The 17,922-nt window shown below is 36.6% G+C and overlaps 1 protein-coding gene across 1 annotated transcript; it reads right to left on the bottom strand.

The window, feature by feature from the left end:
• Positions 1–4,507: 4,507 nt before the first annotated feature.
• Positions 4,508–15,383, bottom strand: LOC149785529 (acetylcholine receptor subunit alpha-type acr-16-like). The gene is made up of 4 exons (XM_089979333.1): positions 15,227–15,383; positions 12,258–12,394; positions 10,152–10,306; positions 4,508–5,324 (listed from the first exon to the last, which is right to left on the bottom strand). Exons 1-4 carry the CDS (start codon positions 15,270–15,272, stop codon positions 4,667–4,669), a joined length of 996 nt encoding a protein of 331 aa, XP_089835459.1. The 5' UTR covers positions 15,273–15,383; the 3' UTR covers positions 4,508–4,666.
• Between the last annotated feature and the right edge of the window lie 2,539 nt (positions 15,384–17,922).

A 17,922-nucleotide genomic window follows, 5' to 3' on the forward strand; every position in this document is an offset into this window, starting at 1 on the left:
AGCACTCGATAGGCTATACATGGCGGCCAGTATTAATGGTGGAGGAAGAACCCGGGAAAACACCGGAAAGAACCACCGACCTTCGAGAAGCTACTGGCAAGCTTTCTCACATACCCACATTGACTGAATCCGAGACTCGAACCTATGCAGACAGAGGTGAGATGGCAGTGATTCGTAACGTAAAGCGCTTTAGACCACTCGGGGCCCCGTGAAAAGCATGTCATGATGACCTATTTTTTAAAACAATAGTGATTTGAGTACCCATCACGATGATGGTATCCATTAGCCTTCTTGACTATAAATCCAACAATGTAGAAGAATGGGACCAAATGCATATACGCTTAAAGAGACTTCATATCAAATATGCTGTTATCTTATGAAGCAAAATTATAAGGATATTATTATCATTATCAATAGAAAAAGAAAAAGCTGGGCTCTAAAAATGGCTACAAACTCAGCCAATCAGATTAAAGATCACCACATTCATAAGTATGACCCTCGATCATTAATTAACTCTTCATTTATGTATGTCTATATTGAAAGCTTAACCAAAATTAGATCAGAAATGTCCACTCCAGAGTTGCATACTCACTTCATTTCAAAGCTCTCCTTTACCGATCAATATTATCTCACCTCTGTCTGCGTGAGTTCGAGTCTCGGGCTCTGTCAAAGTGGGTATGCCAGAAAGTTTCCCGTGAGTCGGTAGTTCTTACTAGGTATTCCCATGTTCTTCCTCCACCAGTTATTCTGCCCACCATGTATAGCATAGCATGCGCTGAAAAATGGCGTTAAACCCCAAATAACGATAATAACCATCTCTTAGCGCAGTGCTGTCCAACCTTTTTGACACCATGGGCCACTGAAAAAATGTTTTTCGTAAAGCCGAGGGCCGCAGCAGAAAACTGAAAACAACGACTATATAGCTGCTCGAGCTCTGGCAGGCCATTTCAGATCAGCCCGCGGGCCGCATGCGGCCCTCAGGTCGCTGGTTGGACAGCACTGTGAAACTTAGCGCATGACAAACAACCGCTACGTCTTCCCTGGCGGCGATGACGTCCTGTGGTATGCCATAGTACGCACAGTTGTCGTAGTTCGAACCAGTGAAGATAAATGTGGCTCTCATTCTTTCCAGATGTCATCCCCAGCTGCTTCGAGTCCAATACAGCAAATCCTAGTAAGTAATTATTTCGTTATTATTGTTTACGGTTTATTGATAGCGTAAGATAATTTATATTGCAAAAGAGAAAGAAAATATTTCGTTTCTTAAATTTGAAGTGTTATGGTACAGATATCAGTATGGTCTTTTCTCTTTTAAAAGTTATTATTTCTTGATTGATTTTATTTAAATATTTCCATTTCAGGGATAATTTTCGTCCGAAGAGAAATTATTGGCTTTTGTAATCTCTTTGAAATTCGGAAGATAAGAAATTCATAATCCTGTTATAGGATTAAATGATCATGGTTGGGTATTTATCAATGTGTACAATTTACCTAATCACTCACAAAGTAAATAAAGTCCGAAGGACTTTATGTTAACCTTGTGAGTGATTAGGTAAAATTTACACATCGATAAATACCCAGCCATGATCATTTAATCCTTATAATTCCAATTTCTTTTTTTCTTTCGTCAAAACAATTTATTCCATCAACAATACATTCCATTTTAAGTAACGCGTACTTTCCTTTCATTCACCGCTTCACATAGCCCCATAATACATAACCTGTAGACCGCCCCAGTGGTCTAGTGGTTAGAGCGTCCGCCTCGGATGAGAGAGGTTGTAGGTTCGATCCCCGACCGAGGCATACCAAAGACTTATAAAAATGGTACTAACAGCTGCCTCGCTTGGAGCTCGGCATTAAGAGTTTAGTGTTAGGACTGGTGGGCCTGGTGCCAAGATAATGTGACTCGGTGGGAAGTCATGCTACATGTCTGCGGCATGATGCCCCAGTGCTAGACATCACTATCTATAAATTGTCACACTGCAGCTATAGTAACGATATGACTGAAAAATTGTTAAAGCTACGTTGAAAATCCAAATCACACACACACACACACACACACACTTAATCACACGAATATATTGACTACTGTCACAGTTACGTTTATCCAGAAATTGTACACTTTACGTCTTAGGCATTTTTGGTTAGGCAATGGCTACCGATTGTTTCAACACATTTAGTTCTGTTCTAAACGGAGGTGATTTTATTTAGTCCTTTAGGTTAGCATTTAAACCATGCTTGTCAAAGAGTGTGGTCCATGTTACAGCCCCTCCCCCAGCCCTCTATCGATTGACCTAGACCCTTTGTTGTATTTTTTGTAACTATCCCCTGTAGAGTAAATTGGCCATATTCAGATAGATGTTACGTTTCTTTTCCCACTGCCCTTTGGGCAATCGATTCGAAAAATGTCCTCCAAAATGTTCCTAGAAACAAACAAGTGTTCCAGAATGTGGTTAAAGAAAACTGTTACGGTCGCACAAGGCCAGTAACAAAGAGAATGACGATCAAAAATTTAATTCGCTTATTCGGACCAATCAGAATCACATAAAGTGCTATGTTAACATTTTTGTCCTATTAAAATATTAAACTGCATACACTATATGTAAAGTGTACCGACTATGTGATAAATAAGCATATGTAGATGTCTCGAATGAGTAATGATTTGATATTAAATGTATTAAACGAGTCGAGTACATTGCATCTTTTGAGAACTTTGGCGAATAAAAACTGGAATTATTCATTTAGTTTCGTCATTTTAACATTAAAATCATTACTCATTCGAGATTATATATATATATATATATATATATATATATATATATATATATATATATATATATATATATATATATATATAGCCTAGTTTTATTTTAAAGGAAAGACTTTAGAGAGAAAGAAGAAGAAATAATTTCGTTTATTCTGGCTCAGACGATGCACCATTCAGTTGATGCTTGTAATATAGACCCATATACTACATGAATTATTCGTATGCAGTTCTATGCCAGCAACATTCAAAGTAGGTTTCTTTTAAAACATTTCATTGAAAGAACAAATCGTTTAAATTCATTAGCGCATTTGACACAGATAACATTTGTCAACACTGGATCTCCGATAGAAGTTCCCGTGTGATTTCGCATAGTTGTTCTACTGCTATGTGTGCAGTATATATACGGCAGAAAAAGTAACATTCCAGTTGTTGGATATTCGTGTAAAAGGATGATTACTATATGCACAAATGGTACTCAGTCTGAACTAAAGATATTCCTAAGGATAGAAATTCGAGATTTTATTTAGCTGTGACCGAATATTTGCATTACTAGATTTGGAACAATGATGTGGTTGAATAACTTTCTGACAGTTGGGAGACCAGTATTTGGCCACATTCTTCTCTAAAGAATTGATCTACTTTGAAGGAGAGTATTTAAACCACGTGAGTGATAAGGTGATGTACCTGTTACAGTTTTATACCACTTACACGTCACACACAGCTCTCTGTCGACTGACCGATACCCTTAAGTTTTTTTGTTGTAACGAGCCCCTTTGAGGTAAGTTGGATATGATCTTTGTTTACCCCAATGCCCCTCGGGCAATCAATTCCACAAAATGGACTCCAAAATATTGATATTTACAGAGCAAAAACGTTCGAGAAGATTGGGTAAGGAAAATTCCTACAGTCACTGCCAACCAGCAAACAAAATACTGCGTAAGAATTTAATAGGTTTTTGTTGGACCATGTAGATTCAGATAGCGTGATATGTTAACATGTTGATGTATCAAAAATATTAAGCTGCACACACTTTATGTAAAGTTAACTAATTATATCAAGCTGGTTTGAATCCAGTAAAGGCTAACCTTGCCGATTACCGTAATGTGTCCCTGAGCAAATCATCCTTACTCATATTGCCTCGGAACTATATATCATTCATATGTTACTGTACCGTAAGACCCCCAAAAATAAACCAAACATATCAAACTAAACAGCTTATGCTGCGTATATTATTTTTCATATTTCTCTTTGTGTCTTCATTATGCATAATTATAAAAGTTGTTTCACAAGTAATTTCGGGACAACTGTCTTTACTTGTGTATCAGTTGAGTCCAACTGCAAACCACATAGACATTAATCTGTGGTCGCATAATCCGCTAGGAAATCGAGGTATGTTTTGTTTGTTCTACTCACGACAAAGGGCAAAGACCCTGATCTGCTGGCGCATCTGGGTCTGTGCAGTTTGCAGTTGGACTTGACTTAAGCGACCAGAAACGGTACTATTAGAATGTGTTAAATGTTTCATTTACGAAATTGCTTGATACCTGACCCCAAAGAAAGTCGAATTCGGCAGTTTCTATTTCACTCCAGAGAAATTGTGTTTTTGCACAGATCAGAAATGGCTCTCGGCGTATCCATTATTGCTATGTCATGTATGGTAGCTAAGTATCTATCTTCAAGAAACAACGGCGATCAGAAATGCCGTGCATACTAGATACTACATACGTAAAATAAAATAGGTTTGATCAACTGAATATCAATTTATTTATCTCTGATTGTATAACAAGCTCCATTAGGCAAGAGAAAAATTGAAATTGTATAGGCGAAACAGCAGCTGTTGTGAATTCATATGCTTGGAAGTGAACCTAAACATAACACGTTGAAAATGTTTCTGTTTCGTTAAAATAGATCATATCTATCCTCCACACTTCGGTGATGATCATCAAAAACCTCTGGACTATCATCGCGATGACGATAGACATGCGGATGTGCTTGTTCTTGTGCTTGTGCTTGCGCTTGTGCTTTGATGATGTCCTCTGCGCTTACTGGCGAGCTGTCATGATAGTACTTGGGATTGTAGCGACGAGGATAGTCGTGCGCTTGTGCTTGTGCTCGTGCATGCGCTTGTGCTTCGACGATGTCCTCTGCGCTTATTGGCGAGCTGTCATGGTAGTACTTTGGATTGTTGGTCAGAACGATAGTAAACACGGCGGTCTCGTAGGGCTCAGGACAGCATGCGTAGATCTTCTGATCCACTTGCACGCTTGTGCTCTTCACTTGATATTTATCGGCAGGAAACCGTCTAAATTCTGACATGTCTATCTGCGATGAACGGCTCACAAGACTCATCTCGTGTCCATCATACGTCCAAGATCCGAACTTCAGTTTGCAGACGAGTTCATTGTAGCGAGCAGGACTAAATCTATTGAAAACCCCTGTTGGCTCTTTGTCTGTTTCACAAAAGCTCTTGAGATGGTATGGAGGTATGTAAGTGACGGTTCCATCGCTGTACACTACGACTGACATTTCTATCATTGGCTTATAGTCGTCTCCGGCACTGGAAGGAGATGGACGATAAATTATACTATATAAAAACTACGATAAAAGTCATGATTATAACAATGACTTAAATTTAAATCAAGCCATGAATATTAAATTGTAAATACCAAAAAAGATTAGATAAGGTTCATACTACTTTCTTTTTCCTTGCTTAAAAAATCGGAGAGAAAACAATCCATCGGCTTATATTGGTTACTCTTGTTTATCATGCGCCAAAAGCAGCACTCGAGTTACAGCGAATGTGGGCGACATTTTATAAGAGATTGCGATAAAGTTTTAAGATATGCATAGAAAAATACGAACGAATTTTATGTTCGTCATAGTATTATTTTTTTTTAAAAATCTCCTTCGCATAATCCGCAAACATTTTCTTAAATCCAAAATGGAAAAAAAAATATAATGATGGTAACTAAGAAAAAGACCTGAGTTGTATGATTTATTATCAAATTCGAACAAAATTTAGGTTAAGGAACGCGCACCTGCCCTGACTATGCGGTCAAATGAGTATTGGCAAACTTAACTGAGAAAAGCATTTTCCCCATCAAAATAAGTTAAAATGTAAATGTATGAATTTATTGCAATTAGTATCATAATAATTACCGTGAAAATATTTTCGTATGACAGTGGTCTCGCTAAATTCGTTAAAATGTTATGATTGTTAAATATTTTGATATAAAGTATGTACCCTCATGACCAGAAACCAAACAGCGTTTCAGAAAAGGGATCAACGATAGTCCTACTAATTAGCATCGATAGTCCTACTAATTGGCATAACCATATATTTAATATCGGCGTTTCTCACCTTAAAAAAAAATCCAGGTGACTGACAGAGGACTTTTAGGTGATGAAAGTCTCGTTTAAATGGAATGAAAATTGTAGCAGTTTCAAACTTTTGGACCCGGGATGCGTCCTGTTAGGATCTGATTATTGAGAAGGCCTTGAACGTTTCTAAAGAGTTCGGTTTATATTCTCTGTTTAAAAATATGACTTTGTATTTCAATTATTTCACAATTTCTTTGCCTTTAACTTTGTTTCGTATGCTTTCTGGGGACACCTAAACTTACTTGACCCTATATAGCCAGTGTTGTGCCAAGGTGCCGTTAAACCACATTCATTCATACATACATGCAAGCATACATACATACATACATACATACATACATACTTCATTTTATCTTTTGGATTGTCTTGTCGAACAAACTATTGAAACCATTGATAATTACTATGTTCCAAATGAAAGACCATTCTTTTTACCACCAATCAATTCGGCCTTTCCGTAAATGTTTGGGGAAAAACCCTCAAAAATACTAAAGTAGCCGTCATTTTACACAGATGCATTTTGTTAACATAAATGACGTTATTTGTACATCACACACGATCATTGTGCTCGTTACGACGACTTGACTGAAATAACTTATTCTTGTCCTCAACATTCCAAACTGTCTTTTTTCCGAGTATGAACTTACTATAGAACTTTAATGAACTTGCGCAAATGAATTTCATAAAGGTATCGTAATGCGTTTGACACGGTTCTATTTTGCCTAGCATACTTTAGTCTGTGACTGAGTTCTACCCTATTTTCCTGCCATTTCACTCTTTTTTTTTTACGATGCATCACTCCATGGAAGAGTTTCCGAGGCGGATTTAGGAAGAAAAGCCACGAGGTGTTCTGTTTGCATTAATCATATGATTAAATATGTCGCTATTAACCCTGTCTTGCGTAAGGCACTTGTTTATAATCATTTTACCCTGTGCATATCTTCTAGCTATTGCACGTCCTAGGACGCCAATCGTATGACATTACGTTACGTGATACAACTGTTATACTGTTGGGCATAAAAGCACAGATTTAGACGAATTCATGTTGTTTTAATTATAATTTTCTATATTTTCTTTTGGTAACATGACCAATGGCAGCATTCAGTTCTTGCAAATATGTCGATAGATTGATAATAAAATGGGGATCTCAAATTGGTGATGATTTAATATAGAATTTATACAACCAGTTAAATATTTTGCAGCTTTTGTGAGCTTTACCGCAGAACCGAGTAAACTATTTGACAAGGTGATGAAATTTATCATCACCTGATACTTTCTTTATGAACTATTTCACAACAAATAACGTCTAGAAGTATACTTTGAATTAATAAGAATTTAAAGAGCAAAAGCCTTTCTAATCAAAAGAACAATTGTCACAAACAGGGGACTTTTTCACAATTGGACCACCACTGGAACTCAAAGAGTTGTTATATAGTTCAATTGGTTAGGTCAGCTATACGGAATAGCCGAAACACCAGATCCATGAATTTGTATGGTACTTTTTAGAACGTTACAACCGAAACATTTACACTATGGCCATTCACCTCAGATGCAGTAATGGATTTGGCAGAATAAATAACATTCATGTTGTTGGATATTTCTCTGAGGGGAGTATTACTGGATGCAGAAACTGTCTAGATGTAAAACGTTTTGCTGAGAATTGAGGAGATTTGCCTGTGCTGATCTGGATTCAGTTAGCTGAAGTTGTTAAATAATTGGATGTTTTGGGTGACCGGATAGTTACATTATTTGATTTGGAAGAAAGTTGTGATTACATAACTTATTGTCAACTGGGAGGCGTTCATCTGTCGACATTCTTCTCGAAATAGGGGTGAGTTTGTTTGCTCCTATAAGTTAGCACGTAAACCACACTTGTTATATGGCTGCGGTGCCAGTTGCAGGTTTGGACCGTTCCCAAGCCTTCTATCCGCTGATCGATACTTTTAATTTTATTTGTATTGAGTCATGTGCCGTAAATTGACCATATACCGACGGCCGTAACCGTTTCTCTCAATGCACTTTGGACAAATAATTTGAAACATGGCCGCCACATTGTTGATAGTAATTGTAGAAAAAGATCCAGAAAGCGGGGTAAGGAAAGTTCCCACGGTCGTAACCAATCAGTAAAGAGAATACTGCGCAAGAATTTCATCACATTTTTCGGACAAATCAGATTCACAAAAAGTGACATGTTAACGTGTTGAGATATCAACAACAAAAAAAACATAAACTGAACACTATATGTAAAGTGTACCAGCTATGTGATAATACAAATTATAACATTTTACAGACGAGTTCACGTTTCAATATTACTTTAAATAATACATTAAATTTCCCAAAAATATGACATAGGTTTACATAAGTATTTATCACGCATGCGACAGAGAAATCTAGCTGTTTTGCTAACATTGCTTTTCTCATCTCAGTCTGGTTGTCTCAGTCATGTAATTTCAGTCTTGGTGTCCATGCGCTAAGAACTTTTATTTAAAAAGAAGAAACCCTTGTTTGTTTTCTGCTTTGCCTGTCGGAGTTGTTTTAAAACCAAAGAACAACAACAACACAAAAAGCCATATAGCAACTTAAGGTCTCTCCAACTTTGACAGAAAACCATATAAAACATTTTGAGAGAGACAGACACGCACACGCACACAAAGTCGAGATACGTGGTATTATGCTAAAAACTACATACAGCATGGGTAATTTTATCCTATAGGTATGCCAGCTCAGTAATATTTCAGGTCAGCGCCATTAAATGTAGTTAAAGTGATTTTAAATATTTCGTGTGAAACGAATTAGACACTGTTAGCTACATTTGATGACGCTGACTTGAAAATTTACTGAGCTACAGATAGGATAAAATTCGCGATGCTGTGAGGAATGAACTGTGACAGAAATCACTGTTCTAGACATACAAGACACTATACACATCAACGGCTAAAGAAAAATGAAAAAATGCAAACTCTCTCAACAGCTACCGCAAAGACGCAACAACTAAAAATTGTGTTATGGCAGACCTGCCTTAATCAAACTTTGTCAAACACACCGCAAATATCTCCAGTTAAATGAAAAAATTGTAAATAAATTTAAAATTCAGCACTTACAAATCAGAATGGTTTATTCATCAGTCCACACAATATTTCACAAGATTTCCGTGTAGCGTATCATTCACTGCACTAATAATACCAACACTTGCCGTATTTCACGAAAGAAAATATTAATTTCTAAGAGTATCATGAATTAGAAATCTGATTCGTCACTACACGCTTAGAACTGTATGACAGTCTGAACCCAGTATAGCAATGTATCATACCTTTGTCTACCATATAACTTTTTCCAAATTAGAGCTGATGAAAGTTGACAGATATCCTTTAAAAGATATTAATTACTTTTTTTTCTCTTCATATCACACCCATCTATTAAATGTGAGAATAAAAGTAATAATATCAAATTGTGTTATATTTCTATTTTCTCATGCGTAGAACTCGTTTAGTCAGGGTCGACAGGTCGCCCCATTGCTCTCATTAACATACTGGAATAAATACAGTCCTGTATTTGAACAACAATAGCACGTGGCTCGAGACGCTCGTTGCACAACACTTTCAACTTTTTTCTTGATTTGTTTTCCCTTTTCAAAGAACGGCATATATAACTATATTCTTCTTAGATAATTATTCAGATTTTCATTATAAAAAAGTACAAGACTTCATGAACTTTATGTAGAGTGAGAAGTAATACCTGATGAATAATACTGTGTTTGAAACTGTTCCAAAGTGAAGGTTTACTTTAATTTAATTGGAAAACATTGGGTGAGAAAAATAAACTATGTGGGTGTTTAACCAATACAAGAAAATACCAATAACGTGGTTACATTTTTATTTTGGTCTCCCCGAAGGGTGGGTGGGTAAAAAAATGTAACCCCGCGACTGGGATTTCCTTGTCACCGGTGCAAACCCCAACATAGATTCTGAATGATGTAACGTTGTTCACGCTGGTGAAAAGTGCTTACTTGTTGAACAAAATAATATCTGGAATCCATACAGAACTCGCTGGCAGATGCAGTACTCGCACATCATTAAAGTCGGAAGGTTCCCAAGCTAATCGTTCGTCTCTCCACGTGTGATCCATGTATGAATGAATTTCTATCACCCTGTCATCGTCATGCTGGTATATGAAATTAAACGCATATAAGTAAAGGTGCTCGGAACTATTTCACTACGAAATGAATGCTAGGTTAACGGTCATAAGGGATACACTGCTGTGTAGATACCTGTCAGTATATATTTCACCGATTGATCGATAACATTAATAGTTACTAACGTACTCATCAAATTACCATAAACCTGAAACGATTGAGCTATCCATGTGTAATAATAATAATAATAATAGTAAACTTTATTTAACGAGGATAACACATTTGGTCATGAACGACCGACCCATCTGCCATGTGGTCCAATTTTTTAAAAACCGGTTACGTTATAAAAACAACAACAAAAACAACAAAAGCCAGCAAAAAACACCCATAAAAAAACACAAAAAAAACCAAACAAATTAAGGGATACACTCAAGTATCCTCGCACACGTACTCACATAGATTTAAAACGAATGATTATGTATAACTATAGTGGTCAACAGATACATATATGAACAATATACTACACACAGGTATACACATTTCAGTGTATCCAAAGTCTTATGTACATATATAAAATAAAATATGCACATATTATTTCTGGACACAATAATAAAGTTCTGTATTGGTTGTTGTTGTTGTTGTTGGGTTTAACGCCATTTCTCAGCACACGATAGGCTATGCATGGCGGCCAGTATTAATGGTGGAGGAAGAACCCTGGAAAAACCTCGGGAAGAACCACCGACCCACGAGAAGCTACTGGCAAGCTTTCTCACATACCCACACTGGCCAAATCCTAGACTCGAACCCACGCAGACAGAGGTGAGATGGCAGTGATCCGTAACGGAGAGCGCTTTAGATCACTCGGCCACTCGGGGCCCTGTTCTGTATTGAAAGGCTTTAACAAGTGAATTCGAATTACGTATGCTAAGGGGTTACTGATTCCAAAGGGTAGGTGCTGATATAGTGACTGAACTTTTGTAATGGTTGATTTTCTACCACGGCATCTGGAGGTCGTTGTTAGTGGTTGAACGGAGATTACTCTTCGTATCTGATGATCTTAGTTCAGTTAGGTAAGAGATATAATCTGGAAAAGATCGTTTAAAGACTTGTATGTCATGATTCCTTTAAAATAAAGATTACCTTTTTGTATGGGTAGTCAATGTAGACGTGAAAAACAAAACATTCGAGGGTGTTATAATAGGAAGTTTCAAAAACATTTGGTTGGCCCTTATCTGGATCTTGTGAGTTCTGGATAAATTATGATTGCATGTGTTTCCCCAAATGGGACAGCCGTAGTCTATCAGTGGTAGTATATATCCCAAAAAATAAAGTTCAAGTGACTGGAGAGGTAAACTTTTAAGAGTTATTCTTTTAGCTACCATTGCACATACGTGATCGATATATGTATTCCAGCTGAGATGTTGATCAATGTAGACGTCAAGAAGTATTTGATCTTTTTATGCTCCAAACACGTCTAAGACATTTTCAGTTAGAAGTAAATCCATGTTTGTCGATAAGCGCTGCCTGTTTCATCCATCCATTTACTAAACTAATGGCTAATATGTTCAACTATGCCTAAACCAGTGATCACACCTAACATGGCAAATTATATTCAATGTTCTCGTGACCGCACATGCTACACATTTTTGGGGAATTTCACATTTATTATCACACACTTAACACTTTAACTTCACGGTCGGCTTGCGGTTGGATAGTAAATAAATATTGTGGCTTTAGAATTATATGAATAACACGCAATTATTAGTTGCAGTAGCAACAGTACTTGTGATGATAGTAGTGGCTACTGAAATTGTAGAAATAATGTAATAGTATTAGCAACATTTGAAGAAAATGGTGGTGATAATGGTGGTAGAAACATCAGCAACGGCTGCATTAGGTAGAGTAGGAATAGTGATGGTGGTGGTTGTGGCAACAGTGGTTATGGAACTTATCCTACGTAAATATAATAATGGTACTTACCACGTCATCAAGATTGACCAGTGTAAGCCCGACAGTGAGGTTGAAACGGGAGCCGTCGGAAGGTTCCGGTTTTACGCTCTTGACGTAATTCTCAAGAAGGACTTTAGTAAGCTTTTCTCGTGGCATTTCCCCTGAACCTGGAGTAAAACGTGTACAGTCCATTTGATCCGGATTTTGAAATTTGTTTTTCTTTCTTTCTTATACAAATAAAAAGCTGCTTGCAAATTAAAATGTTGTTTTATAATTCCTATTCCTTTTGCCTACTGCAAGCATATTATAATACTGACATATCTGTATTCATTATGTAATAAAGATTTATCTTCATACAATTATTTATTGGGCAGTGAAAGGCACTGACAATCAAACGTACGCACAACAAAAAATGCGACTTGTCGGAAGTCTGTTTCTACACGGCCGAGTATGTATTATGTATATCTCAGTTTTGTGGGAAAAAACCCTACTGTACCAAATTAAAACTAGAACCATAAATCTTGAGGAGGTATATGGATTTCAGTTTCAGTTAAAAGTATGACATTTAGCGGACGACTTCTTACCCAACGGAAATTTACAGTACGATTTTGGCGCCACCTGTATAAATCACAGTGGACAATGTTTTGCAAGATATTATGGGTATGACTAGTTTGGTTATCATTTTGCACGAATTTTCATTGATAAAAGTGGTGAACAAGTGAAATAATAGCATTTTACAAGTTCACCCATAATGGTTTGCAAAGATTATCCAAAACACGATTTACAAAATTGTAAATTTGTCCTCGTTTCCATCGACGCTACAATTGACACTTCAAACTGAAAATGAGATGTATTTAGCTTCTCAAAATACCGGAGTTATGTCTGTCTGTCAGTCTGTCTCTTTCTGTCGATTGTTTAAATCTTTGATTGATTGAACTTTTATTCTGTATTTATAGAGTTTATGTTGAATTAAGTATTGTCATTCGCGGTATTTTTTTTTCTCTATGGTGCAAGTGACATAGCCCTGAATAAGCAACTCGGCTATCTGGCGATTTACTATCCAATTTTGGATATTATCCCTACGCCGACAAACTCGAAGGTTGTGTCTGTATGTTAAGATTAACAGAATAGTTCCAAACACTTGGCTCCATTCCTTCGTTTATTTTTATGACTTGCTATGGTCATTCTAATATATTTCTTGATTATTTTTTAAACTAAGTTTAAGTCGTCGTAAAAAAAATGTGTTAATGTGTTGTTGCATAATGTAAAATCGATAAAGTTCACTGAAGCACTTCCGTTTTCAAATCTTCAATTTCGGAGGTACATTGTTTTGCACGTTGGTAATCTTATCAGTTTCGGAGGAAAGTATATCTTGCATATAGTCCTTAATCCCATAATGCCTAAATAAAAGTAATCGTGATCGACTTTGAAAAACACCAGAACTTGTGAAGTTTGCTGATACACTGCACATGCTGTATTTGTAAACAAACATGGCGTCACTTAGCTTGCAATTAGTCACACTCGCGCTTATTCTGGTTGTTTATCCATGGAACGGGGCACATCATGTGAGTATGGTAACCAGTCTTTTTTAAACCGGACTCTCACATGGTTCTGTGAGATTTCCGCCAAATGAGGATCTGGTACAAAAGACCGAAATTTCACAGAGCAACGCCAGATTCTGGTTGAACGTTACTAGCTTGCAGTTCTTCTGATGCACCGCGCCAATATAAAGCTGCTTAGCTTGCAGAGGGAAGGTTCCAAACTAGTGTTATGAGAATAAAGTCATTGCTATGAGAATGACGTCAATGACTAACCAATTTGGAGACACATATATTATAAGTTACTTGATTATGATATTATTTTACTAATTTAGGACGGGTATCTGCAAACATTTGCACCAACTTTACTCATATTCCTACATACACGTCCGAGGCTGAGAACACAGAGACTATCCGAATGAACCACAATCAGAACATCATGGTCTCATTCCGATTCAATTATAATAACTTCTATTTGAACGAGACTACGATCAGATTGTGAGAAGTATGGGATTCGGAGGTAATTTCAGTGGTATTTCCTGTGTCCAAACTTTGTACGTTTTTCGCAAACGTGATTCTGGATAGATGTGCAAATAATAATAATAATAATAATAATAATAATAATAATAACAGTTCCTAGTATAATGATAGGTGCTACAAAAGAGGACTGGACGAAGTTTCAGTCAGTAATTAAATACTTGCATTTTTAATTTGCAATATTATTTCTACAAATTACAAATGAATACATTGTTTTAAAATCATTGGTTTCAAAAGCATTTTAAGTTACAGCTAACGTCAATATTAGTGATGACACGTCGTTTAGTCTTGTGACGACAATGTACTTATTACCTAATGAGAACCATGTGCTTGACGACAGATTAAAGTCAATATATATATATATATATATATATATATATATATATATATATATATATATATATATATATATATATATATATATCCGAGATCTTTTTCTAGCATGCGAGAGAAAAAGCTGCTAGTTTTCCGATAGGAGTAAACGAACAGAATTCGTAAGGATCTGGATTCACGTTCACAACATGAACTTTAAAGTAAGTCTAACCATCTGAGCGTTGGATTCTAGACTTCACGTCAGTTGGTGAAATTCAGGCATGACCAATCACATTGCTGGAAATCATGCAAGAAAAGTTATGTATCTATTGTGCTTATCACTTTTCTTTTAATGTCCATTTTCAAATAGGAAATCTAGCCCGCCGATTTATATTAGAAGTTTTAAGCAAAACAAAGCGTGTGTGTAATTTGCTAATTTGTCACATTATATTTCCATAGCGACAAGTAGACATAGTCTTTATTGTTAAATAAAATTTGAATATTATTTATGTGAATTAAAATGTTCCGCTTTGCATCTAAACATTCGATAAAAGGAAATGACAAACAAAACCTACATTTAAAGCACATGAAATTTAGAAAATATTTACTTACAAGCGCTCATGATCGCTGTTAGCAGTAACACGTATATCAAACTCATCTTCACGCTTTTTCACTGGAGTTTTCAAATTCAAACGATTCGTGTAATTTCTTGCTGTATTCTGTGACTTAGTTTGCGTCCTCTGTTTATATACTCTGACCTGGTCTTTGTGAGGAACCGTTTTCAGCGAGTGAGTCACACTTCAAAACGCAAATACTAGTTCAGTCACTGAGAAAACATGAATCATTCTCCAAAAGAAATGGTTCGTTTAAGCTTCTCGCAGAGCAGCCGGAGTCAAATATCACACACCTTCTTTGAGTTTTTTCTTATGTCTGTGAACTTTCAAAAAACTTGTTATTTGCTTTCATATTCCCACCAAGTAACTACATAAATATTTGGAGGAAAAAGACCCGTTAAATATATTTCTGATCGTGTGACACAAAGTTTGTAACCATGTCTAATAAGACAGCGATTGAAGGTGGATAGGTAGGTGAGTAGGTAGATTAGAAGTAAAGACGGGACAACATCTAGGTAAATAGGCAGACAAGATGGGGAGATAATTTGTTTTCTTGGTAAGAAGGGATGTAGGTAGACGTAGACAGACAGGTAGAAAATTTGCCTTCCATATCTCTTCATATACTTGTACTTTTCTGTCTTCGGTATTGTCAGCTTATGCTTTTAATAAGGTAAATCTTATGGCGTCTCATATTTCAAACCGATAATTCAAACACATTTTTGCCTATCACAAAAACCGGACAGACATACATTTGTGCTCACCGGGCCTGCATTTTCGTATGTTGTCAGATGAAATTTCGATTGCATGAAGAGTTTCTAAGATAATAAAAAAATGACAATCTGTTTGAACCCTTACAGCAAGTACCATACAGTTAATTAAATATGATAACCCTTGCAGCGAATGCAATACAGCTCATACAATGTAATAACCCTACTAGCAAGTTCCCTACAGATTATTAAATGTGATACTGTAATCCTTGCAGCAAGTGCAACACAGCTCATAAAACGTATTAGCCCTACTAGCAAGTGCCATACGAATTATTAAATTTGATAGCCCTTATAGTCCTTCCAGCAGGTTCCCTTTATTTCATTAAATGTGAAAGTTTTGTGTTGTTTGTTTTAAACTTTGCATTGCATTAGTAGCATTCCACATTCCAAGTAACTAAATCTGGTGTAGTATTTATCCACACTCCCTCGTGTCATTATGGCAAAAATGATCTTTTTCTTAAAATTTATATCATGCGCGTGCTCATGTTTGTGTGTGTCCATTTTACAAATGTGGAAATGTGGGTTTGCAGATAGAAAATAGTTGCAACGGTGGACAGTGATATACATAATCTATAATCTATTGAATGATCCAGTAAAAAGTGTTCAGTGCAACCACAACAAAAGGAGAAATAACAAGTCCGATAAGAAAATATAAAATTTCATCTGACATCGGAGGCAATTTCAAGATTATGCTAAATGTCTAGCCAGATGTTTTGTCTCTGTAATCTTTATGTCCGAATTGACTTTTGCATAAATAGATAGATGAATAGATAGATAGACAGACAGACAGACATACAGACAGATAGAGAGATAGATAGATAGATAGATAGGTAGATAGGTAGGTAGGTAGGTAGAAGATAGATATAGGATTATGGATCGTGTCATTTGTGGAGAGGTGTGTTTGCCAAAGTGAAATCAAGAGAGAGAGCCTTATAGATGAGCGAATGTCTTGTTTATCAACTTCTCCGAGAGGCCAGAAAGTCCACCGCAGATGGAGGAGGTCGTGGGTTCGAATCCAGGCCGAATCATACTAAAGACATACAAATAGTACAAACAGCTGCCTCGCCAGGTGCTCAACATAGATAGATAGATAGAGGTTAGTGTCAGGACTGTTCGGCCTGGTGTCAGGATAATGTAACTTGGTGGAACATGATGTTACATGTCTGCGGCATGATGCCCCAGTGCCAGACATCACTATAAACTGACACACTGCAGACATCGTAGCGATACGACTGAAAAATTGTTAAAGCTACATTAAAAATGCCAAAATCATACACATAAACAAACACACCTGATAAAATACACATATATGAATGTTTCCTTGGTATAGATGTTTAATATAACAAGGAAGGGTCTAATAAATGGTATCCCTCATGTGCGCCTGTCCTTGATATGTACGTGTCCGTTAAGGCAGGTTTCGTTGTCGATAGTTAGATAGATAGACAGACCGATTGATTTTTGTAGAGAGGTTGAATTTAACAGTGAATGTTTTTATAAATGTTATTCGTCATGAGCTGACGTCCATAATATGGACGTGTCCGATTTCACTTTGGATAGATACATCAAACTGAAAAATATCCAAATCAGTCTGAAAAAATGTGTAAGAAAATATAAGCAGTTTGGCGTAACTTATAGACTCATTTTGTATCAGAGAAATATAGATTTGCGTCAACACTATTGAAACAGATGGTAATACAGCCACGATGCATTTGATGAGGTCAGCATCAACAACCCATGTTGACTAGGAGAAACGTGATATTGTGAGAAACTGTTTATGTATAGTGGCCTGAATTCGCTACTAGAACCCCGCCCCTCGTTTTCATGTAGACTGACGTACATAAAATATTCCACGCTAATACCATGTGTCTCTGAGTCAAATCAGGCTGTAGACGCTGACCCCGACTATGCATCGTGGCAACCTATCTGA

Source organism: Sinohyriopsis cumingii, chromosome 13 (assembly GCF_028554795.1).
Source record: "Sinohyriopsis cumingii isolate HCF-2022 chromosome 13, ASM2855479v2, whole genome shotgun sequence".
In the NCBI taxonomy this organism is placed as follows: Eukaryota; Metazoa; Mollusca; class Bivalvia; order Unionida; family Unionidae; genus Sinohyriopsis; species Sinohyriopsis cumingii.